Below are 22,796 nucleotides of genomic sequence, written 5' to 3' on the forward strand. Positions count from 1 at the left end.
AGGTTACAAGTCCTATCTGCCACCAAGCGAGTCCTATGGTTGTTCTCAAGAAAACAAATGGATCTGGAATTTTCACTGAAATGTAAAAAGGGAACGAGGCCATCCAAAGGGAGATGCATTCCATACCAACCGCTGATGACTTTTTCACTCATCTACAGTTGTCAGTAAGTTGGATCAATCAAGCACATACTATCAGCTCAAACTGGAGGGAAAATAAATGTCCTATCCATTTATCTACGTATAGACACACACACACACACACATCAATCTGTCTATCAATCTAAAGTTTTTATCATTGTATCTTCCACTCCATTTATCTACTGACAATATGATGTGGTTTAGCATTAAAACCTGTAACAACAACAGCTCAACTGTTATTGTTTCTTGTTGGCCACATCATCTTATCAACCAACAAAGAAAGGCATTTAACTGCTGCTCGAGATATTCCAATGCATTGTATACACCTGTCAAGAGAACAGTGATAGCAGAACATGCTGGCCATCAAATCACATGTAACAACTCATTCTTCAGGTGTGTATAAGAAGACATCAACCCTTCTGAAGAAGAAAATGGAGTAGGTGAACCAACGATTGACCGATGAACTGTTGTCAACGACAGCTAAGAACCTAATCCCAATGACATTGCAGATTTCATTACATTTTTCAAACAATATTCAAGAAGTTTGCATAAAACCTTTTGCATTCAATTGAAGTTTCATTGGAAATTCCATAACTTTAATTTTTCATTGGTGGGAGGAAGAAAAAAAAAAACATTTCTCAACAAAGAGAAGATTGTAATTTTAATTTAGGCAGCAACAATTAAAATAATGAATTCCTTTTGTCTGCAAGTGGAGGGACATAGTGAAACAGTTTACAATTGATACTGAGGTCAACCGAGAAGAAGAAGCTGGCTAAGCCTTGTTTTCCATCGTTACACAGGAAATCTTTCCAACTCAAAAATGGTGAAGAACTGCAGTGGAGAGTTCAAAGAATATGGAGTGTGCTGATATGACAGGAAGAATAATTAGAACAGTATTAAAGACATCCATGGAACATAGATGTTAAATGATGCTGATAATTCATTCAGTCCTCACCTGGAAGACAATACAAATAGAAATGAGAATATTTCCAATTATGGAGGAGATAAAAAGACAAAAAAACTTCAAATACAAATATTAAGCTTTAATCGTTATCATGTGTCCATGCTGCCAACAAAGCACACGGAGTTCTGTTTTTGATTCGACGGTCATTCGGAATGCTCACAGCAGCCATATTCCTACCGCTCTATGTCACGCTGGTGAGACCCATATTGGAGTACAGGATTCAAGCCTCTTCTCCTTATCTCCTCAAAGACATACATCATCTTGAAAGAGTCCAGAAGCTGGCTACCCACATGGTTCTTGGTCTCAAGCATTTGTCCTATGAAGAAAGGCTGAAGACGCTTGACCATTATTCTCTAGAAAAACGACGATGCCGTGGTGATCTTATTCATGCTCACAACATCATAAGCAGAAAGTGTAACCTCTCAAAAGAGCTGTTCTTCACTCCTGCTCCAGAGCGTTGGCTGTGAGGCCACTCCGAAAAGCTCTATCTGCAACGATTTCATCTCAATCGGAGGAGAGGGGCTTTCTCTGTCCGGGTTGCAGATCCGTGGAATAAGCTGCCTGACGAGATAGTGAAGATGCCGACGACCGCTCAGTTCAAAGTCCCTCTTGACCAGAAATGGCCTGAACTCTTTGCATGAACACCCTCCCTGTACATAACTCCATGTTCCCCTACATGGCCTTGCTTTTTGCTTTTTGAGCAAAAAAATTAACTTAACTTAAATTCTACTTAAGATATAATACACACACACACACACACGTCTCCTGCAACCAAGTTATAGTTAGCAATCCACATAAATACATATACTATACATATATACATACATATACACATATATATATACATACAGATATATACATATATATACATACATACATATATATATACATACAGATATATACATATATATACATACATACATATATATATACATACAGATATATACATATATATACATACATACATATACGTATATATATACATACATATATACACATATATACATCATCATTTAGCGTCCGCTTTCCATGCTAGCATGGGTCAGACGGTTCAACTGGGGTCTGGGAAGCCAGAAGGCTGCACAAGGCCCAGTCTGATTTGGCAATGTTTCTACGGCTGGATGCCCTTCCTAACGCCAACCATTCCGAGAGTGTAGTGGGTGCTTTTTACGTGCCACTGGCACGGAGGCCAGTCAGGGCAGCGCTGGCAACAGCCACGTTCGGATGGTTCTCTTACATGCCACCGGTACTGGTATCACAGCTACAATTTCCATTGATGTTGATCATTTTGATACATACACACACACATACATACATACACACATACATATATACATATTGTTTCTAGAATAAGAATAGGATGAAGTTCAGAGAGTTACTACTTCTGATGGCAACACAAGGACTCTCACTCAGAGTGAAAGGTAGAATGTATGATACTTGTGTGAGAACGGTTAGACTACATGGTACTGAGATATTTGCAAAATTGGAGTCAATGAACGACAAAGCAGAACTGTGTTGAGTATAAGAGGGATTAAATGTAGAACGCTGATGCCAGTGCTGCCTGACTGGCTCCTGGACTGGTGACACATAAAAAGCACCTACTACACTCTTGGAGTGGTTGACATTAGGAAGGGCATCTAGCTGTAGATACATTGCCAGATCAGATTGGAGCCTGGCGCGGCCTCCTGGCTTATCAGTCCCCAGTCAAACCATCCAATCCATGCCAGCATGGAAAACGGACATTAGATGATGATGATGGAATGGGAGCCAGACAGGTGGACCTGGCATTGACCACATTCGGTTGGTGCTTTTTACGTGCCACTAGCATGGGAACCAGTCATGGGACACTGACCCCAGCTATGATATTGGTTTTACTTGACTCAACAGGTCTTCTCAAGCATATCATGTCACCCAATGTGCCAGGGGTATCCTTAACAGAGACGGACATGCAAGGCTGTGATCTCACTGTAGTTGCTGGGCTTTCTCAATCGCAGCATGTCTCCAAAGGTCCCAACCTCCTGTCATTGCCGCTGTGAAGCCCGATGTTTGAAGGTCATACTTTATATATACATATATAAAACATGTAATGCTAATAAACAGCTTTATACAACAAAAATATAATTCTGAAACTGGATCAAGACATTAAAAATAAAAAGAATACAAAAAAAAAAATTAAATAAAATCCTCTTTTACAAATTGTAAGACTTACTTTCTGCTTTTGTTGCTGTTTCTAAAATTTTTCGCTTCCATTCTTCATAATTAAGAGCTGGTTCTTTAGTTTCAATCAATGCTTTCTTAGAAGTTGGTTCAAATTCTAAAAATTAAACCAATCACAAAAAACATCAAACCAAAAATTGCATGAAAGTGAAAATAATATTGGTCTGAAACTGAAATTGACAGAGAGAACTAGATTTTAAGCTTATGTGGCCAATACTTAAATCTTTGATGTGTGACACATGCAGAGAGTAGGTGTAGCAGCAGAGAAGCACAAGAATTGATGTCAAACAAAGAAATAGGGCGGGGGGAGGCTTTCAGTCATAGCAGCAATACAAGGGAGCCATATAAGTCTTGACTATTTTAGGAATCACGTTTCCTTTGCATTGCTTAATCTCTGATGTACAACCGTGTTCTTACGTAGCTCCAAGTTGGTCCTGATTGAGCAGGTTGAAGGGATATGGACAATTGGCTAAACAACGAGGCAGACCTTTTGGCTTGATCTTCTCCAGTTGTAACGAAGATTTTGTCAAGGTGAGGATCAGACTAAATACCCTGAGATGCAAATATGAAACCATTTTAATGAGTCACAACTCCATGCTGCAGATTCAGGGTTCAAACAACAGCTCAGTTACAGAAGAAACTAAGAATTGTAAGTCTTTTACCTCTGGATTTTGCATCAATTTCTTCAATAAAATTACGATGTTTCTTCCGCACAACTACTTTTTCTTCACCTGAAAAAGAAAAGAAACAATACTGAAATTAGTTTTGTCTTAGAATAACGTCTGCAGAATCAGAATAGAAATTTAGGCAAAGGTCGTTGTAAGCAGACAAGATTCATCATCATCATTTAACGTCCGCTTTCCCTGCTGTCATGGGTTGGATGGCTTGACTGAGGACTGGCAAGCCAGGAGGATGCCCCAGGCTCCAATCTGATCTGGTAAGGTTTCTAAAGTTGGATGCCCTTCCTAATGCCAACCACTCTGAGAGTGTAGTGGGTGCTTTTTACGTCCCACCAGCATGGGAGCCAGTCAGGGTGCACTGGCATCAACCGAGTTTGGATGGTGTGTTTTAAGTGCCACCGGCATGGGGAGTCAGTCAGGCAGACCTGGCATCAACCCACACTTGAATGGTGCTTATTACATGCCACCAGCATGGGTGCCAGTCAGGCAGCACAGGCCACGATTTTGAGTTCACTTGACTCAACAGGTCTTCTCAAGCACATCAAATTGCCTGACGCTTCAAGAGTACTTTAATATGGGTTGGTTATGCAACACTGGCATCGGCCATGGCTGCAATCTGATTTGACTTGCCAGGTCTTCTCAATCACAGAATATTTCCAAAGGCCTCAGTCTCTTGTCATTGCCTCTGTAAGGCCCAATGTTCAAAGGTCATGCTTCACTTCCTCACCCCAGATCTTCCTGGGTTATATCTAGATTGGGGTTTCCCCTCAGTCCTTAACTGTAAATTTTCAACAAATAATCCAATATTTAGAAGTCTATATTACCTTCTTCACCTATTCCTTTCATCTGGCACCACAGAGGTAGAAATGTCACCAGACCAAATAATGGCAATGTCAGAAATCATTGAAAATTCTAGGGTTTTTGTCACTTTTTCAATCTTAAGGTGAAGATGCAAACATTGTGGATTGTTGAGTCCCCCACCACCCTTTAACAACTGGTTGCTAACCATTTACCCCATGACTACCCATTCTTTAGATTGTCCAAACTTAACAAAACCAGGTTGAAATATTCACAAGGAAATTCCTTGACACAGGTCAGCCAATTTCTTAATCGTTTTGCATCCTTTTTTACCCACTAAACTTGTATGGTTTGGACAGGTCTTCCTTAGTGTAGCATCTTGCCACATGTCTCCTTCTCACTGGATATGACCCCTTCCCCAATATAGCATCTCCCCACTTGTAGCAATCCTTTGTGTTGTTCAGTCTTCGGGGTTCAACTCAGTTTTACCACTTCTTCCTTGTCTTCAGATTCCTTCTATTTCAATTGCTATCCTCTGCACACATCACAGCTCTGTTTTCTATCAAATACATCATATCTGAGGCCGTTTCTCTCAACCAATTTCTGCTCCATCATTCACCAATGCAAATGTTACACATGTAACCAAGCATGTTTGTTCCATTTATTTGTACTCCTCACAAATCTTTAGTCAATAACCATGTTTCACTACCATGTGGTATTGCTCTTCAAACACAACTATAATAAAATCTTCTGTGTTTAAGCCCATTACTGTGTAATGTCACTGTCCAAATACAATTATACGATCTGTCCATTTGTTGCCAGCAAAGGTAATGACTCCCTAAATTTTCTTTGTCAGCAGAAGTGGGTCAGCATAATTAATAAGAATAAGCAAATAGGACCATATGTATTTTATGACACCACCAGCAGGGAAGAGGTTGTTTGTCAGGAGCAAAGTATACCCTCTCTACATGGAGTGTAGCCACTGTCCTAGGCAGGTTTCTTTTGCTGTAGTTCACAGAACCCAATTCAAACCCATGCTAATGGAGTTACTGCTCATCTTGATGGTTGCTAGTGAGTCCAACTGCTCAACCAGGCTGTCTTCAACATGTTGCTTCAAGGAGTGCACAGCATAGGGTCAAAGAATAGTTGAGGGTGCTCTGTCTGATGATGGGAGTGGGGGGGTGCTTACAGTAGAATAGGTGTTTAGCATGTGAATTCCTTGAGCTGAACTAAATAGGAAAAGGTTTCAATTGAAATACAACACTTTAATTACAAGTTTTAATGAAATAAAAATAGACAGGAAAATAGAAGAGACGACCAATAAAAACTAATTAAGACACAGGTAAATGACAATCGAGAAGCTGAACTGATTATTGTGACCTAATTTCAAATGAATCAGCAAAAATAACTTACTTTTTATATCCTCTGCATATTTTGCAAGCTGTTCAACAAGTCGGAGAAAAACAGTTTTCTTAACACTGCAAGTCTCTCGCAATTTAAGTCGGTCAATTTTATATTTATATTTTCTGAAAATAAATAACAAGAAAATGAATTGTTTCACTGATTCAGATGGTATTTTTCTTTACTCTCTAAACTCTCATTTGCCAATTATTGATCTGAAACAAACATACACAACATCTTGAATAATTCCAAACATAGTCATTCTTTAATATGAACTATATAGTTGAACAACAGAAGCCATAGAAAACAGGTAAACCCCATGTTTTTAGCAGATTCTGAAGTGATGAAGTTATGCCTAAGGTATCTTCATCACTTCTTTCTCCCAGTCTTGGAGGAATTCAAAATGGTCATTAATGTTACTACAGGTATGAAAAACAGTAACAGATCAACCAACTGTCTGACAAGCCTTTGTTCATGTGGACTAACTTACTTTCTAATTCTGTCAGTCATATACCAATAATATACCGGAATAATAATAATAATCAAAACATTGTGTACAGTGCTCAGGTGCACTACAACTCATCTAAAGTGTATGTATAATCAGGTGTAGTTTCGGTGGATTTCGGAAAGCATGAGGGCCTTAAAGGATGCAGTGTCATGGCAGTCAACAACTGACGCAGGCAGTTTGTTCCATGCTTCAGCAACTCTGAGCGTGAAAAAATGTTTCCAAAAGTCATGGGAGCTGTGTTGTTTTCTGACTTTGTAGGCATGTCCATGTGTGTTAGACACATGAAGATCAAAAAGGTGTTCAGTGTTGTTGTTGGTGAGGTGGTTGATAACTTTGTGGGTGTTTACCAAGTCCATCGCCAGACGCCGGAGCTTCAGTGAATCCATGCCCAGGGAAACAAAGCGCTCAGAGTATGGTAGGTGTCTGATGGAGGGTATGCGTTTGGTTGCACGTCTCTGAACAGATTCCAGGAGGTCAATGTTCTGAGCAAGATAGGGCTTCCAAACTGATGATGTGAATTCCAAGTGTGGTCGTACCATGGCTGTATACAGTTTTAAATAGATGGCTGGAGAGCGGCTAACAAAAGTCTTGCTGAGTGATGCCAAGACACCCTCGGCCTTCTTGACAATTTCAGAGATATGCTTTGTCCAACGCAAATCACTGCTGACAGTGATGCCTAGGTCACGCTCGCAAGAGGATTTCTTGATATCAGTGTTGTGGAGGGAGTATGTGGACGCAGGGTTTTTCTCCCAAAATGCATGGTGGTACACTTGTCCACAGCCAGTTTCAGTTGCCAGTCTGTGATCCATTGCTGCATTGTGTCCAGGTCTGATTGCAGGAAAGAGCTGTAGACAACAGGATCTGTCCTCTTGATTTCAAGGTACAGCTTGATGTCGTCTGTATATTTCAATACGGTGGCATTCTTTAAACTGGCATCTATGTCATTAATGTATGCCACAAACAAGAGGGGACCAAGGACAGATCCCTGTGGTACACCCGATGACATCTCATATGGTGTAGAATGCTGTCCTAGAACTGTGACTACCTCCTTTCGGCTGAGAATGAAGGATTTCAACCAGTTAAAAATATCATCCCTCACACCCATTGCAAAGAGTTTCACCATAAGCCTTTTGTGTGGCACAGAGTTGAAAGCCTTAGCAAAGTCAAGGTAGACAACATCCACCCATGAGCCACTGTCAGTGATCTGAGTAATGTCCTCAAGGAACTCGACAAGCTGATCACTGCAGCTGGAGTTAGGGACAAATCCATATTGTGAGGGTCGCATGAGACTGTGACAGCTCCAGAAGTTCCAAAGTGTTTCTCTGACACACGATTCCTTCAGTTTTGCAATACAGCTAGTGAGACTGACTGGGCGATAGTTGACAGGTGATGTGCGGTCGCCCTTTTTGAACAGAGGAATGACACTGGCAGTTTTCCACTGCTCCAGAGTAGCACCATTGTTGAGACAGTGCTGGAAAAAAATAGAAAGCTGGTGTAAAAGGAAGTACTTGCCACGTTTGAGAAGCAGGTATGCAACTCCATCAAGACCAGTGGAGGCATAGTTGCGCTTATTTTGAAGGTGACGTTGCAGCATTGCAGGTGTAAATTCCATAGTTATTATGGAATTTGCTGTTAGAGATGGTGAAGATGGTACATTTTGACTTTCAACAGTGAATATGTTTGCATAGCACTCGGCAATGAGTTACATCCCAAGTAACTTAGCAATTCGGCAAAAAGAGAGCGATAGAATATGATGTATCATCATCGTTTAACATTCACTTTCCGTGCTAGCACAGGTTGGACAGTTCAACCAGGATCTGGGAAGCCAGGAGGCTGCACCAGGCTCCAATCTGATCTGGCAGAGTTTCTACAGCCGGATGCCCTTCCTAACGCCAACCACTTTGAGAGTATAGTGGGTGCGTTGTACGTGCGACCGCAGGCTTTAAAATAATAAGTACCGGGATTCAATTCATTCAACTGAAAATTCTTCAAAGAGATGCCCCAGCATGGCCACACTAATAATTGAAAAAAGATAAAAGCTGATGCAAGCAACTTACAGACAAGCAGCTTCAACTGCAGCAGCCAAGAAAAGTGTTGATCTGTAGTCAACGTCAGCACAACCATTCTTTACTATTTCTGACTGGTACCTGAAATAAAAGGCATGAAAACAGTTTAGCTTTTGTGGAGCTTTGTTTTGGCGAGTGTTTTGCATCCATTATTGGCGCCAGCAAGTCTGCAATTCTCAATTCCAAACATTGGCAGAGAATTCTATTCTTACTGGCAACAATCTCTCCATTTCAATGAAGGCATGGAAAGGAGATTAAAAAACAACTTAGCATCAAGCCACATTACTTCATTCTGAATGAATCTAAATGAGATATTTATATATATATATATTGTATATGCATCATCGGATACCCTCCCACTCTTATCTACCATTCACTACATCCATTCCTCATCTTTTGCTCAGCCATGCCTTTTTCAAACTTCTATCAACCCACAAATATGGTTCTTCTGTCCCCACTTCTACTCACAGGGCAAGTCTACCAAGGTGAACATTCAACTAAACTAGATTAAGTATAAACATACAATCCGACCATACCACGTTAAACGATGATGATGACGACAAGCTAAGCACAATTTAAATAGGATAAGCTTTGCTTGTGTGTATGAAGGGGTACCCAAAAGTAAGTGGAAACATTTTCTATGGGACAAGCCCAATGTTGGAGATTAAGAATATGCAAAAATTTAAATTTCACCCCCACCATTTAAAATTTTGATTACTTTAAAGAGATTGTAGTGAATTGATGAACATACGCAAATTGAAACTAAATATGATAAAAACATTAAAGTGAAAAGAATTCACCTTTTTCTTGCGTTTGCCTTAAAATAATAATTAAATGTAAATTCACCATTTTATGAGAAACTAACATTATTTACATTTGACGGATATTTGTCCTCATCTTGTTTGTTGTTAAGACAATGTTTCAGCTGATATACCCTCCAGCCTTCATGGAAAATATTAACATGATTAATAATTAATGTTATAAACTTTAATAAGGGGGTCAATTTCACCCCCCCCCCAATTTTAAATTTTGAACTTTTTCATCTATTTATCCCTATCTGTTTATTTATAAAATATATTTGCCAACTGAATGTGGCGGTCCTATAGAGGATGGTGTTACTGTTGTTTTTAGCCCCAGGAAGACATTCATATCTATCTCTTTATACACATATCTATATGCTTATTGAATTTAAAATTTTGAAAACATGGTTTCTTGCATATTCAAAAAACAGGAGAAACACAGGAAAAAAGATTTCGAAAACAGTTAAAAATTTTTAATTGGGAGGCGGGGGTTAAAAAATTTTGTTTTTGCATATTCGTAATCTCCGACATCTAAAACGTAGGAATCCGAAATAATTTTTTCAAGACAAAAAAAAAAAAATAGAAAAAAAAAGCATTTTTTCAGAAAAGGTGCGATTCTGCAGTAGCCCCTGGAGATCATGCTTCACCAGTTGAAACCATATCAGTTAATGACTAATATTTCAATTATATTATTTCCTCAAGAGAGACAACTCCAAATATGTTTCAATAGTATAACCTCAACAGTGACAGTATTTGCGTAACTAGTGATGACAAATCTCTAAGATGCATCATAATGAACATAGGATGGCATGAAAAAAACCCCAAAAAAACAATAGTATTTACTTTTCTAATACTTAAAAAAAAAGACCATACACAAGTATTTACTATTTACCTGTTGAGTGTTTCCTGAGCCACATCAGCGATGTCTGTACACCCAAACTGTACGCAAAGTTCTCGAATGGAGGATTTTTGTTGTTCTCCCAACAAACTTTCAACAGCTTTGAAAGAATTTAAATATGCCTTTTTATTCAAGCCTGACAGTTTTATGGCCATCGACTGGATTAAAAAAGAGAAAAAAATTTTCTGTCGTATAAATTACACACACAATTTTAAAACTAAAAGAGTTGTTCAACCCTGAGTCCCAACTTTACACATTTAATTAAGTCAACATATCAGGACTTCGTGGATAATAAAGATTAAATAGTCAAAACTATTGAAAAGGTTGCAAGACAACGAAAATTTTAAGAAAATAAAAAAATAAAATAGTGGAAATTTTACCGGTGAGTGTGTTAGATTATAAGGCACAAAAAGAAAATGACTCTCCCCAGACACAACAAAGATTAAATGCAAATAATTTTCTGGGGCAGAGAGAGTAGAAGGAATGCAACACATTCTTAGAACATCACAGAGTTCGCTTATAATGGGAGTGATGCACGGGAGGATTGAAAAAGAGGGGGAGGGCGAATAAACTGATCCACCACCATGGCGAAGAAGCAAGTAATTACACCAATGTAAAATATTCTCAACAAAGGACGGGGCTGATATTTATCAGCTCAAGGACCCTCGAGTCGGTGGTGCTTATGGCATTATTTGATCTTAAAATCTCTGATTATAGATTATCTTTCCAGCTCCTAGAATGGATGGACGTCTGTATCCATTTGTGTTGTATGTCGCCAACAAAATATATGATTTACAAAAATGAAGAAAAATATAGAAGAGATGAATATCATTTCGATTAACCTACCTTGTCCGATTCTTTAAGATGACATCCAAGTTTGTTGGCTGCCAGATCCAAAGCTATGACACATTTACAAGACTGGCTTAATCGAAGAGCTGACAAAGAAATTACATTTGGACCGCTTTCCATCTTGCGACAGATTTCATTGGCATATCTGGAATAAGATTTATCGTTTTCTTACATTCAAATATATTAATACATTTACGTTAGAAGCTAAATAAGAAATAAATGAATATATTTTAACGTCAACAATTTCGATATATATATATAAAAAAGATATATTTACTTGAGGACTGAAACACTTGTTAATCCGAGTTTTGTTCCCAAGACTTGAAGCATTTTGTCAGAGATTTGAACAAAAATGTTTCCCCGCTACAACACAGCTGTTCACCTCTAACACATTAGATTTCCCGCGAAATATTGAATGATGGGAAAAAAATTAATATATTTTTATTATTTAATAAATATCTGTTGGATAATAATTTTTTTTAGATAAATATAGCTATCTTATGAAAATCACCCAATCCAAATGTTTTATTTTATTTTCGATTCTATTCCAAACCCGACTGGTGATATAATCTCGTCCTGCCGAGTGTACTAATCACATGATTTCATCATGGTGGGTGTTGTTTCTCTTCCATTTGTTTACTTTGAAATATTTTTAATGGAAATATTTTATCCTTTTCGTTTCCTTTTTTATTTATGTCCTCCACCTATCGCAATATAACATTCTATTATTATTACCGTTGCCGTTGCTATTTAATCTGTTTGTGTCTAACGAGAAACTCTTTAATCATTTCCTCGCCTGCCAACCTCATCACACACACACGCCCTTTCCACGATTTCTTAACTTTGGATCTTTTTCGCTTTAATCTTAATTCAATCACTTTTCAACATTAATTAATACACTTGTCGCTTAATCTTTACGCTCTTCATAATGGGAGAAATCCATGCAACGAGAGAGAGCTGAGTGGAACAGAAATGGAAAGTGATGTTCCTCCCAAAGTCCTACATTGACACATTCCCACAACATTATTCCAAACATTTACTGCTAAAACCCATCGTAATATCTCTGTCCATCTGTAAGTCTTCAATTGACTCCTACGGAATGGCCTTTGATTAGAACGTAAAGGCTTAGAATTATAGAAATCTACTTCCACCGCTCGACCACTCGGGTCTTCTTCGTTTCTATTGATTCATCTCGGAAATTGTTGCAATTCCGACCGACCGGCCTCCAACACCAGCATTCCCTCCCTCGCTGTCGTCGACCGTTTCCACAGATTAACCTAATTTATTATCTTTTTAACTCTCTAATTGATGTTTAGTATTCCTTATTGAATCGCTTTAAAATCAACTTTACTCTCTGAAACTGTAGAAGACATTCTTATAAAACAAGGCATTTCCTAATTAATATTACTCAGCTTAAATTAATCAGCACACATACACACAGTACGGCGCAAGCAATTCACGATTATAGAACTCACTTTAAAAAATGTTACAAGCACACACCCTCTTATATATATAATATTTACGTGTATACATGTGTATGTTTGTGTATATATATATATATATATGTATGTTTAAATTTAAATATGTATATATGTTTGTGTATAGGCATTATAAGGATGTATTTATGTATGTTTATATATGTATCTATGTTTGTATACATGTATGCGTGTGTATTCAGGGTGTGTCAGCTAGTTAAGAACAAAATGTTAATTTAAGGAAAACAAAAGTATTCGAAAAACTAATGTATTTTTTACAGAATTTGGTATACATATTCTTAGAGGCTCATAGCGAAAACTATTCAATAAAACCGCCATCAGCTTCAATACGGATTCTGAAGCGACTAAATGCGTTAATCAGATGATCTTTAATTCATGTTGGCCATAACGTCCCCAATAGCAGACATCAATGAGTCCTTGTTGATCTCCTCGACGATTCTCCAGACGCAATAGTCGAAGTGATGGGGGTGGGGTTAAATCCGGGGTGCTGGAAGACCAAATTTTAAGGATAACAGGATCAGGAAAATTTTCGACCAACCACTTCCGAGTCGTACAAGCTGTGTGAAAGGTAGCAAAGTCTTGTTGGAACATGTACCGCCTCCCCACAAACACTGCTCTCGATCCAGGGTTTGACAACTGTCTCAATGTAGGCTGCCACATGTACTCTAAGACCTTACAGGGAAAAGTGATCCGGTACAGTCCTCATTGCTCATCACAGATGATAGGAACATGGTGTGTATAATAGTGAGGGTGGCAGAGAGCCAGCTGTTATTCCTTCTGTTCACTATTTTGGTCTTGGACACGGTTCTCATCTGTGAAGAACATGTTGGACTCCTGGGAGTGCTTGAGTTTGTTCAGCAAGAACTACAATGGCTCACGTGGTTATCCCAGCTCCTATTGGGCATGAACTTTCCTCTTCTTATACCATAGAATTTGTATCTGGTGTCTTCATGCGCTGCACATCATTGACCTCTTAGAAGATGGAAATGACTGACAGTGGTCCCCATTGACTTTCTAGGATTATCACTGATGACACCCTGGACTTTGTGGACAAACTCGACTCTTCTGACAGCATCTGATGGTCAAGAATGTTTTCTTCTTTTGGCCACAGAAGATATATTCCTTCCAGAGGCCAAGAGCTCTTTTCTGATCCTAAACATGAAAGACCTAGTAACATTTAAGATGGTTGCAATCACAGAGTAGTTGGTAGTCAAGGTAACCAGAATGACATACCTTTTTATCATATATGTTAGATTCAAAACTTCCAGTTGATGCTGAAAACATTGAAGATATTTAAAGTTTGGGCCACTTAAATTTCCGAAGTTTTGTTCTCGAATAGCTGACACCCTCTGTATTTATGTGTATGTAGTTATATATGTATATACATGTACACATCTTTCATAAATATGTATGTATATTGTCATTATTTAATGTTCGTGTTTGATGATGCTGGTACAGGTTGGAGAGTTTGACGGGAGTTAACAAGTCCAGTGTCTGCTTTGGCACGGTTTCTACAGCTGGATGCCCTTTCTAGCACCAGCCACCCTGCTGTGTATGTTAGGTACATTTTTTCTTTTGTTACACCAGTACTAGTCAGGTTGCTATGCAGCCTGCACAACCAAGATACCCTTTGACTGAGTCGGGCTACAGTAGATGAAGGGTTAAAGTGAGAGAGAAGGAATCAGAACAGAACAGGTTTCTTGCTGTAGGGGAGCTACACAACATTATGAAAGAGAGGATAGGCATGACTTAGGTGGGATTGCAAATGGATGAAAATCTAATGGTGATGAAATGTCAGAGTAGACCCTCACAGTAAGGGATGAGTAAGAGTGGGGACAGAATTGGAAATGTGGGTGGGTAGAGGTTGCAAGTGTTCAGCGGGAGTGAGAGATTGTGATAGAGAATGGGTGAGAGAGTGAATATAATGAAGAACAGGTGTCGAGATGTTGGTGCAGCCTTGCCAGGCAGGGCAGTCTTTTGTGTTCGCATTTCTTCAGGTATTGGCGTTGATCTCAAAGCTCTTCAGTGAAGCTTTGAGTGTGTCCTTAACCCTTTCGTTACTGTATTTATTTTGAGATCTTCTGTGTTTCTTTCAATTATTTAAAATATAACAAAGAATTTAGTAAAATAACTTATCATTAAGCTAGTGTTAGGAACATAAATTGTGACTAAGGCTTGGTGGAATATCTTAATTCAAAACTTATGAAAACAAAACATTTTACCACAGAGCCAGAGCCAGTTTTGGCTGGGTTAGTAACAAAAGGGTTAAAGTGCTCTTTCTGTCCACCCTGAGTGTGTTTGCCTTCCACTAATTCACTGTATTGCAGTCTTTTGGGTAGTTGTGTGTCAGGCATTTGAACAAGGTGGCCTACCCACCTGACTTGCACTCTCCTCAGCAGTGTGTAAAGGCTTGGCAGATCAGCTCAAGAGAGGACCTCTGTGTCTGGGACCGTGTCTTTCTCTGTGATTTTTCAACAGCTTTCTCAGGCAGTTCATGTGGAAAGTAGCTTAGTCTTTCGGCATGGCGTTTGTACACCATCCAAGTCTTGCAAATGTATAGCAGTGTAGGCAGTCAGCTGCTTGGTACACTTTGAACTTGGTGGCCACCCCAACTGCCTCTCCTCTCCCATACTGGAGAGTAGCTGATAAGTAACAGGAGAATAGAGAGAGAGGATGGGCAAAAGCAAGAGGCAAAGAGATAATGTGGTGGGGCAAATTTAGTGAAAGGGGAGGAGGAAATGCATGGCAGTGGAGAAGAAATTATTTGCTGGTTGGGGAGGATGAGCAATATAAAAGAGGGAGAGGACAGTGTTAAGAATGAAAGATGGCTAACGGTGAGATGATTCCAGAACCTGTGTTTCATTGAGGTGAGCAGATCTTCTCAAGAACCAAATATGGCTTGTCATCTCCTTCATGAGGTTTATGGTTTTGAGATCAGTCTTCACCACTTTGATGTCTTCTTGGGTCTCCTTCTCTAAGCTCTTCCCACATTGAGTGACACTTCTCTATACAGCTGTTTTCCTATGCATCTCATGTCAGCACCAGTGCAGTCTTCTTTCTTGTGCACTCCATCCGATTTCTCTTATTTCCAGTTTTTCTTTCAGCATATTTATGCTATGTTGTTTATGCACATCTTGCAGAGCATGCTAGCTTTATCTTTCTCCAATCTTCTCAAATCCTCTGCATTCCCGTATCTCACTACCATGCAGCATTACAGTTTTAACACAAGCATCATACAATCTGTTTTTCACTCTGTGAGAAAAGACTATTGTTGCCAGCTGTAGTAGTAACTCTCTGAACTTCCTCCAACCTATTCATACTCTGGCTACTATATTTTTTGGTGCAATCGCCTCCCCTGCTAATTAAATAACAAAAGCTAATGGCTTCTACTTCTAGTGAACCTTCCAGGTATTTAAGAGATCTATTTCCAGTGTGCTCATAGTTTGTATTGTTCCAGTGCATCTGTCACATATGAAGCTGACGTTCTCTGATAGTCTTCTGTGTACAGCATAGGGAATTAATACCTGTTCCTTTTCTGCATATCAAACAAAATCATATCCCTGAAGACACTGGAGTCCTGCCTTCTTTCCTACTTACTAAAATCTTATACTTTGCTAAGTTTACCTTAAAGCCTCATCATCATCGTTTAGCATCCGTTTTCCATGCTAGCATGGGTTGATTCTAAATTCAGCTGTTATGTCAGGAATTTTCTCTCTAATTCCCCTTTAGATTCAGCTAAGAGAACTAGATTGTCAGTATAAAGAAGTTCCCATGGACATCCAGTCTTCAACTCCTTTGTGGTGACCTCTAGGACTGTGTTGAATAGAGGAGGGGGACTGAACCACTCTGACACCAAATTTGTCACTAAGGTCATTGTTGACTCTCACTTACTGCAACTTTGTATATAACGGTTGTGCAGCCTTCACAAGCCATTTGTCTACACTTTATTTTTGTTAATGACCTACAAAGTACTGAAATGTGATTATCCTGTCAAACACCTTGAACACCAGGTTTACTCTTAACAACCAAGTATTTCTCTTGCAGTCACCTCACTAGAAACCTTATATCTTTGGTATTCTTTCTGGGCACAATACCAAACTGCATCTCACCCAGGTCTGCTCTTTCACAGGTTTAGTAGTTTGGTTCCTCTACAGTTGCTTGTCTCTAAGGCATCTCCTTTTCCTTTGGAGCATTTTACAATGACACCTTCCTGTGTAGCTTGATCAGCTGTTCCCAAATATCTTGAGTATCTCTGCATCACACAACTCCCAGCAGCCGTTTCCCTCCTCATTCCTAGATTGAAACTGTAGACTCCATCAGACTGCTGAAGTTAAACAGCCACAAGTGTCAGATCTGTGGCACCCATGTTGGTGGCATGTAAAAAGCCCTCACTACACTTTTGGAGTGGTTGGCACTAAGAAGGGCATCCAGCTGTAGAAACCTTGCCAAATCAAATTGGAACCTGGTGCAGCTCCCTGGCTTCCCAGTTGTCAGTCAAACTGTCCAACCTATGCCAGTGTGGAAAACAGACATTAAATGATGATGATGATGACACATGTACATGCACATGTGTGCATGGTGGGTATTGCTGAGTGGTTAGGAACTTTGCTTCCCAACCATGTGGTTTTGTGTTCAGTCCCGCTGTGTTGCACTTTGGGCAAGTGACTCTTATTATAGCCTCAAGCCAACTAAAAGGATTTGGTAGACAGAAACTGAAAGAAGCCCATTGTGTGAGGTAAGAGTAACGGAAAGAGTGGTAATGGGAAAGGGAGCCATAAAATACTGCTTCAGAAAAACCCTCTAATTTTGCTTGGGTTTGGAAAAGTGGATTTAAAAAATGATACTGCAAGTGTTGCTGGCCACTATCCATGGCAACACCTTTGCAATCATGTTTGTGAGGCATGGCTAAACATACCATTTTTTCTGGGGTGTATAACCCGTTACCCCATCCCCTCCATCTTCTGCTGATTAGTTCCCTCCACCCCTTTTCTTTTTCTTTGTTTCCTTGGTGACGTAGTTATAGGGTTTTTTTTTCTCAATAATTTTATCTTTTATATTTTTAATGCTTTTTCTTTCTTTTCTTCCTGCAAAAATGTTAATTTTTCTGTTAAATTTCATTAATTTATTTCTTTATTTTCAGCCATCAACACCACAATTATCACCACAGGAAGAGCAAGAAAAACTTCTGGATGAAGCTACAAAAGTGGTCAAGAGTCAATCTTTTCAGATGAAAAGATGTTTGGTAAATATCTTCTCCCATTTTCATTTGTTGTTGCTAAAACTAAGTGGTAAAATATCAATGGCTTTTTACAGTTCTTGTTGAAGTAAGGTGGACTGGAAGTTCTGCTAGGTTCCTCACCAGAAGAGAAAAGAAGGGTCTGGAAGCTTAAGGCTCCTCTGAATAGACAGAGATTTAGAAACATATTACTTGAAGCGTTTGATGAAAAGGAGGAGGATATAGCATCACATTATGTGGAAGACAACTGGAGGTTCCTACAGGATAACCTGTTGAGGGCCACTGACCAGATCTGTGGCTGGTGCAAAGTCCCCTCTGAACCTAAGGTAATGTAGTTGACAGGGCCATTAGAGAAACGAAACAGGCATGGAAGAACGATGGTAGCAGGGAACAGTATCAGATCACCAGAAGGGAAGCTAAGAGACAGGTTTATTTAGCCAGAGGGGAAGGAGAAAGGACAAAATTTATCAACGTTCTGTGTCGTGAGGACTAGAGACTTGAAGTGTTTTGTATTGCAAGACAGTGTGAGAGAATTGTGATGTCATAAGAGAGAAATGTGTCCACATGGATGATGGCTCACTTGCATTTAATGGAAACACCACTATGAAAGGTTGCTAAATGAAGAGAATGAAGGTGAGAAAGAGAGTCTGCCAAATGCGACCCAACAGAGGGACCAGCTATACGAATTGACAGTACTTTGGTAGATAAAGCAATTGAGGGTATAAAGACAGGGAAACTCCTCAGCCCATCAGGAATCACTGCACAGCTGTTTAAAATATCTGGCGGTGTCAGCTATAGTCTAGTCAACTGTATAGTCAATCAGGTGATACATGAAGGAGTCATACCCAATGACTGGTGTAGCAACACCATAGTCAACTGCTACAAAGGTAAAGGTGATGCATTAGATAAGAATAATTACGGAGGTGTCAAATTGTTGGATCAAGTGATGAAAGGGATGGAGAGGGTCATATCGCAACTAAATAGGTAGAGGGTTAGCTTAGAAGAGATGCAATTTGGGTTTGTGCCAGGGAAAAGCACCACTGATGCTATATTTCTGGTAAGACAGCTGCAGGAGAAATTCCTAGCCAAAGATAAATCTCTGCACTTGGTTTTTGTTGTCATGGAGAAAGCCTTTGACAGGGTCCCCAGATTCCTTTTATGGTGGTCATTGCGGAAACTAGGCATAGACAAGTGGTTGGTGAGAACTGTACAGGGTTGTTGTAAGTAAGTTGAGGGTTGGCAACGAGTATAGCGAAGAATTCCGGGTACAAGTAGGGGTTCACCAAGGATCAGTCCTCAGGCCTCTCTTATTCATCATAGTCCTCCAGGCAATAACAGAAGAATTCAAGAATGGCTGCCCCTGGGAGCTCCTCTATGCTGACGACCTTGCTCTTATTGCTGAGTCACTACCAGAACTAGAAGAGAAGTTTCAGGTGTGGAAGCAAGGTTTAGAATCAAAGAGCCCTAGAGTCAATCTAGCAAAAACCAAAGTCTTAGTAAGTAGGAAGGCTGACAAATCACAAATCCCTTCAGGTGGACACATAAGCAGTGCAGCAATATCAAAGGTAGGTTAACTGGGAAGTTAGCTTTTGTGTGTGGCATGCACAGGTTCAATAAACACTGAAGATGTACAGAAAACAGATTCCATCACATGCCAGTGAGGAAAAGAAGAGGTAGTGGATAGCTTCTGTTACCTAGGTGACCAAGTCAGTAGTGGGGGCTAGATGCTCTGAGACCATAGCTGCTAGAATAAGGATAGCCTGGGCAAAGTACGGAGAGCTCCTAACTCTGCTGGTGACAAAGGGCTTCTCACTCAGAGTGAAAGGTAGATTGTATGATGCCTGTGTGTGAACAACCATGCTACACAGCAGTGAAACATGAGCTGTGACTGCTAAGGGCATGCATAGGCTTGAAAGAAATGAAGCTGGTATACTCCGCTGGATGTGTAATGTCAGTGTGCATACACAACTGAGTGTAAGTGCCCTGAGAGAAAAGTTGGACATAAGAAGCATCAGATGTTGTGTGCAAGAGAGACAACTGTGCTGGTATGGTCATGTGTTGCATATGTATGAGGACAGCTGTGTGAAGAAGTGTCACACCCTAACAGTGGAGGGAACCGATGCCAGTGTTGCATAACTGGCCTGTTTAAAAGTACCCTTAATTGTTGGATAATATGTTGTGCTTGAGAAGACCTGTTGAGTCAAGTGAAATCGTTGTCGTGGCCGATGCCAGTGCCACCTGACTGGCACGTAGAAAGCACCATTCGAGCATGACTGATGCCAGTTCTGGTGGCACGTAGAAAGCATCATCTGTGTGTGGTCCATGCCAATGCTGTCTGACTGGCTGCCATGCTGGTAGCACATAAAAAGCACCATTCGAGCATGGTCGATGCCAGTGCCACCTGACTGGCCCCCGTGCTGGTGGCACATAAAAAATGCCCACTACACTCTTGGAGTGGTTGGCATTAGGAAGGGCATCCAGCTGTAAAAACCTTGCCAGGTCAGATTGGAGCCTGGTGCAGTCTTTTGGATTGCCAGTCCTCAATCAAGCTGTCCAATCCATGCCAGCATGGAAAACAGACATTAAATGACGATGATGATGATGATTTTGTTTTAAAGTCAGTTGAAAAAGTTGATGAGTTCTGCATAATTTGAACTTTGAGATAGGAACTAAATTGTTTTAATTAAATATAGTTGACTTGTTAACATGTGAGACATAGCCCGTCCTTTTGTTAACCTTTCACCTTACTAGCATTGATAAAATATATCAACATGAACAGGATACATGTTCCTAATTATCAATACCTCCTAACAGAGAGCATAAATATAAGTGCAATATAAATTAAGGTGGGGGAAGCATCTACTGAATGATGCATGTAAAAAAAAATTCATAATCAAATGAAATTTTCTAAGAGAAAGAAAACAAGATTAGTGGTAATTGATATTAAATTCCACAGAGGTGGGGAGATAATTTTATGAAATTAAGAATTAATCTCACAAAACTAATTTACATTCTCAGAGGAAATAATGTTTGATTATTTATCGGTAAAGGGGAACAACTTTAGATATGTTCCCGTCTAGTTGACATCATCTTTGCGAGCTAGTTTCACTCTTTATTCTAGCCACAAGAAGCCATCCTTTTCTTTCTGTTTGTTCCTCATCAATCCAAATAGTTTCCTTTCCCAGTCATAAATTTACACTTTCATTGTCCCAGGAATAATGAGTTGTCAGAAATTGAGAAGACTAATTTGTCATTTCTCTTTACAAACAATATTATAATGAATGGTCTCCGTATTTCAGAACTTGCTGGTGTTGGTGTCATGTAAAAAGTACCCAATCCACTCTGCAAAGTGGTTGGCATTAGGAAGGGCATCTTAATTATTGCACTGCCTATTAACAAGTTTTAACTTGAGATATTCTCCACCTTAAAAAGCTCTAAAATTCGAGTTTAGAATATCTAAAACAAAAAGTATTTATACGACTTAACCCTGAGAAACTGATGTTACAAATGGAATAAATCTGATACTAGAAATAATTTGATCAATTTTAGTGCCTTGGATTTAAAATATGGACAGACTGTGATTACTTACTTTGGCCCCTCTTTTCTTTTTTTATTTTTAGGACAAAGGAAAATTAATGGAAGGCTTAAAGCATGCTTCAAACATGCTGGGAGAGCTGAGGACATCTTTATTGTCTCCAAAGACCTATTATGAGCTCTGTATCCTTTTTAAATGCTTGTCACCTAATATTTATATATGTCTTACCTGTCCATAGAATAATGGGCTGTCATATTAAAAGCATTAATTTTTTTTGTTTAAACCGATTAATTCAGTGCTTAATACATTTAATGTCAGTGTTTTTGTGAAATCTTTTTATGATACGACTCCAATCAGTAAAATGATGATAGAGGCATGGCTGTGTGGTGGTCCTACTGTGTGGCGCCTTGTACAACTGTTTTCCTCTATAGCCATGGATTTGGTTGGTGGAAACTGAAAGAAGCCTGTCGTGTGTGTGTGTGTTTGTTCCCCACCACCACTTGGCAACTGCTGTTGGTGTGTTTACATCCCTGTAACCTAGCAGTTTGGCAAAAGACACTGATGGAATAAACACCAGGCTTTAAAAAAGCAAGTACTGGGGCTGATTTGTTTGATTAGAATTCTTGAAGGTAGAGCCCTAGCATGGCCGACTGAAACAAGTAAAAAGGGCAAAATAAAACTAATTGCTAAATATAATTATTTTTTGCTTTTTATCTTCTTTCTTATTAGAGAGAGAGAAGTTCTAAATGTTGCAATGCCTATAGTTGTGTTTTTCTTTAACTTTCCTCTGATATGGCCATCTCTGATGAATTGCGTCATTTGGAGCTCTATCTTGTAGAAGAGTTCCAGAAAGGTCGAAAAGTTGCTGACTTATATGAACTTGTACAATATGCTGGTAACATAGTGCCACGTCTGTAAGTATTCTTTCCTTATTCTCTTTGTCTCGATTTCAAGGGATTTGTGTGCAAATGACTGGATTCTAGTTTTTCTTTCAAATGTTATTAGGGACTCAAGACATTTGAACTGGCTGCTCCCCTAAATTTATACATTTTTTAGAACTTTTCCATTTGGCTGCTAATTTCAACTTCCGTTCACATTGATTTCATATTCAGTGTAGTGATACACTTTTATAGGCTAATCAATGCCATGGAAATCACTTTTGCTATAAATCGATAAATAAAGAGTTATTAGCAATTAAAGTTTGAAAATT

General features: G+C 39.3%; 2 protein-coding genes across 4 annotated transcripts in view; one reads left to right on the forward strand and one right to left on the reverse strand.

The window, feature by feature from the left end:
• Positions 1 to 506: 506 nt before the first annotated feature.
• On the reverse strand, positions 507 to 11,749 carry LOC115217029 (origin recognition complex subunit 6-like). Its single transcript, XM_029786581.2, has 8 exons — positions 11,597 to 11,749; positions 11,317 to 11,464; positions 10,465 to 10,628; positions 8,764 to 8,853; positions 6,211 to 6,323; positions 3,982 to 4,050; positions 3,312 to 3,416; positions 507 to 1,093 (listed from the first exon to the last, which is right to left on the reverse strand). The coding sequence occupies exons 1-8, from the start codon at positions 11,647 to 11,649 to the stop codon at positions 1,083 to 1,085; spliced, it is 753 nt and encodes a 250-aa protein (XP_029642441.1). The 5' UTR covers positions 11,650 to 11,749; the 3' UTR covers positions 507 to 1,082.
• A 133-nt stretch (positions 11,750 to 11,882) lies between these two features.
• Positions 11,883 to 22,796, forward strand: part of LOC115209450 (vacuolar protein sorting-associated protein 35) — a 39,689-nt gene continuing 28,775 nt past the window's right edge. For 2 of the 3 annotated variants that reach the window (XM_036503573.1, XM_036503584.1), the window contains exons 1-4: positions 15,695 to 15,748; positions 17,956 to 18,057; positions 21,672 to 21,768; positions 22,377 to 22,500. In XM_036503573.1, coding sequence (XP_036359466.1) covers positions 15,710 to 15,748; positions 17,956 to 18,057; positions 21,672 to 21,768; positions 22,377 to 22,500 — 362 coding nt within the window. In that variant the 5' untranslated portion in view covers positions 15,695 to 15,709. Of the gene's footprint in view, positions 11,930 to 15,694; positions 15,749 to 17,955; positions 18,058 to 21,671; positions 21,769 to 22,376; positions 22,501 to 22,796 lie in introns of those variants that run through there. The other variant, XM_029777877.2, reaches the window with a different exon arrangement.

Source organism: Octopus sinensis, linkage group LG1 (genome assembly GCF_006345805.1).
Source record: "Octopus sinensis linkage group LG1, ASM634580v1, whole genome shotgun sequence".
NCBI lineage: Eukaryota > Metazoa > Mollusca > Cephalopoda > Octopoda > Octopodidae > Octopus > Octopus sinensis.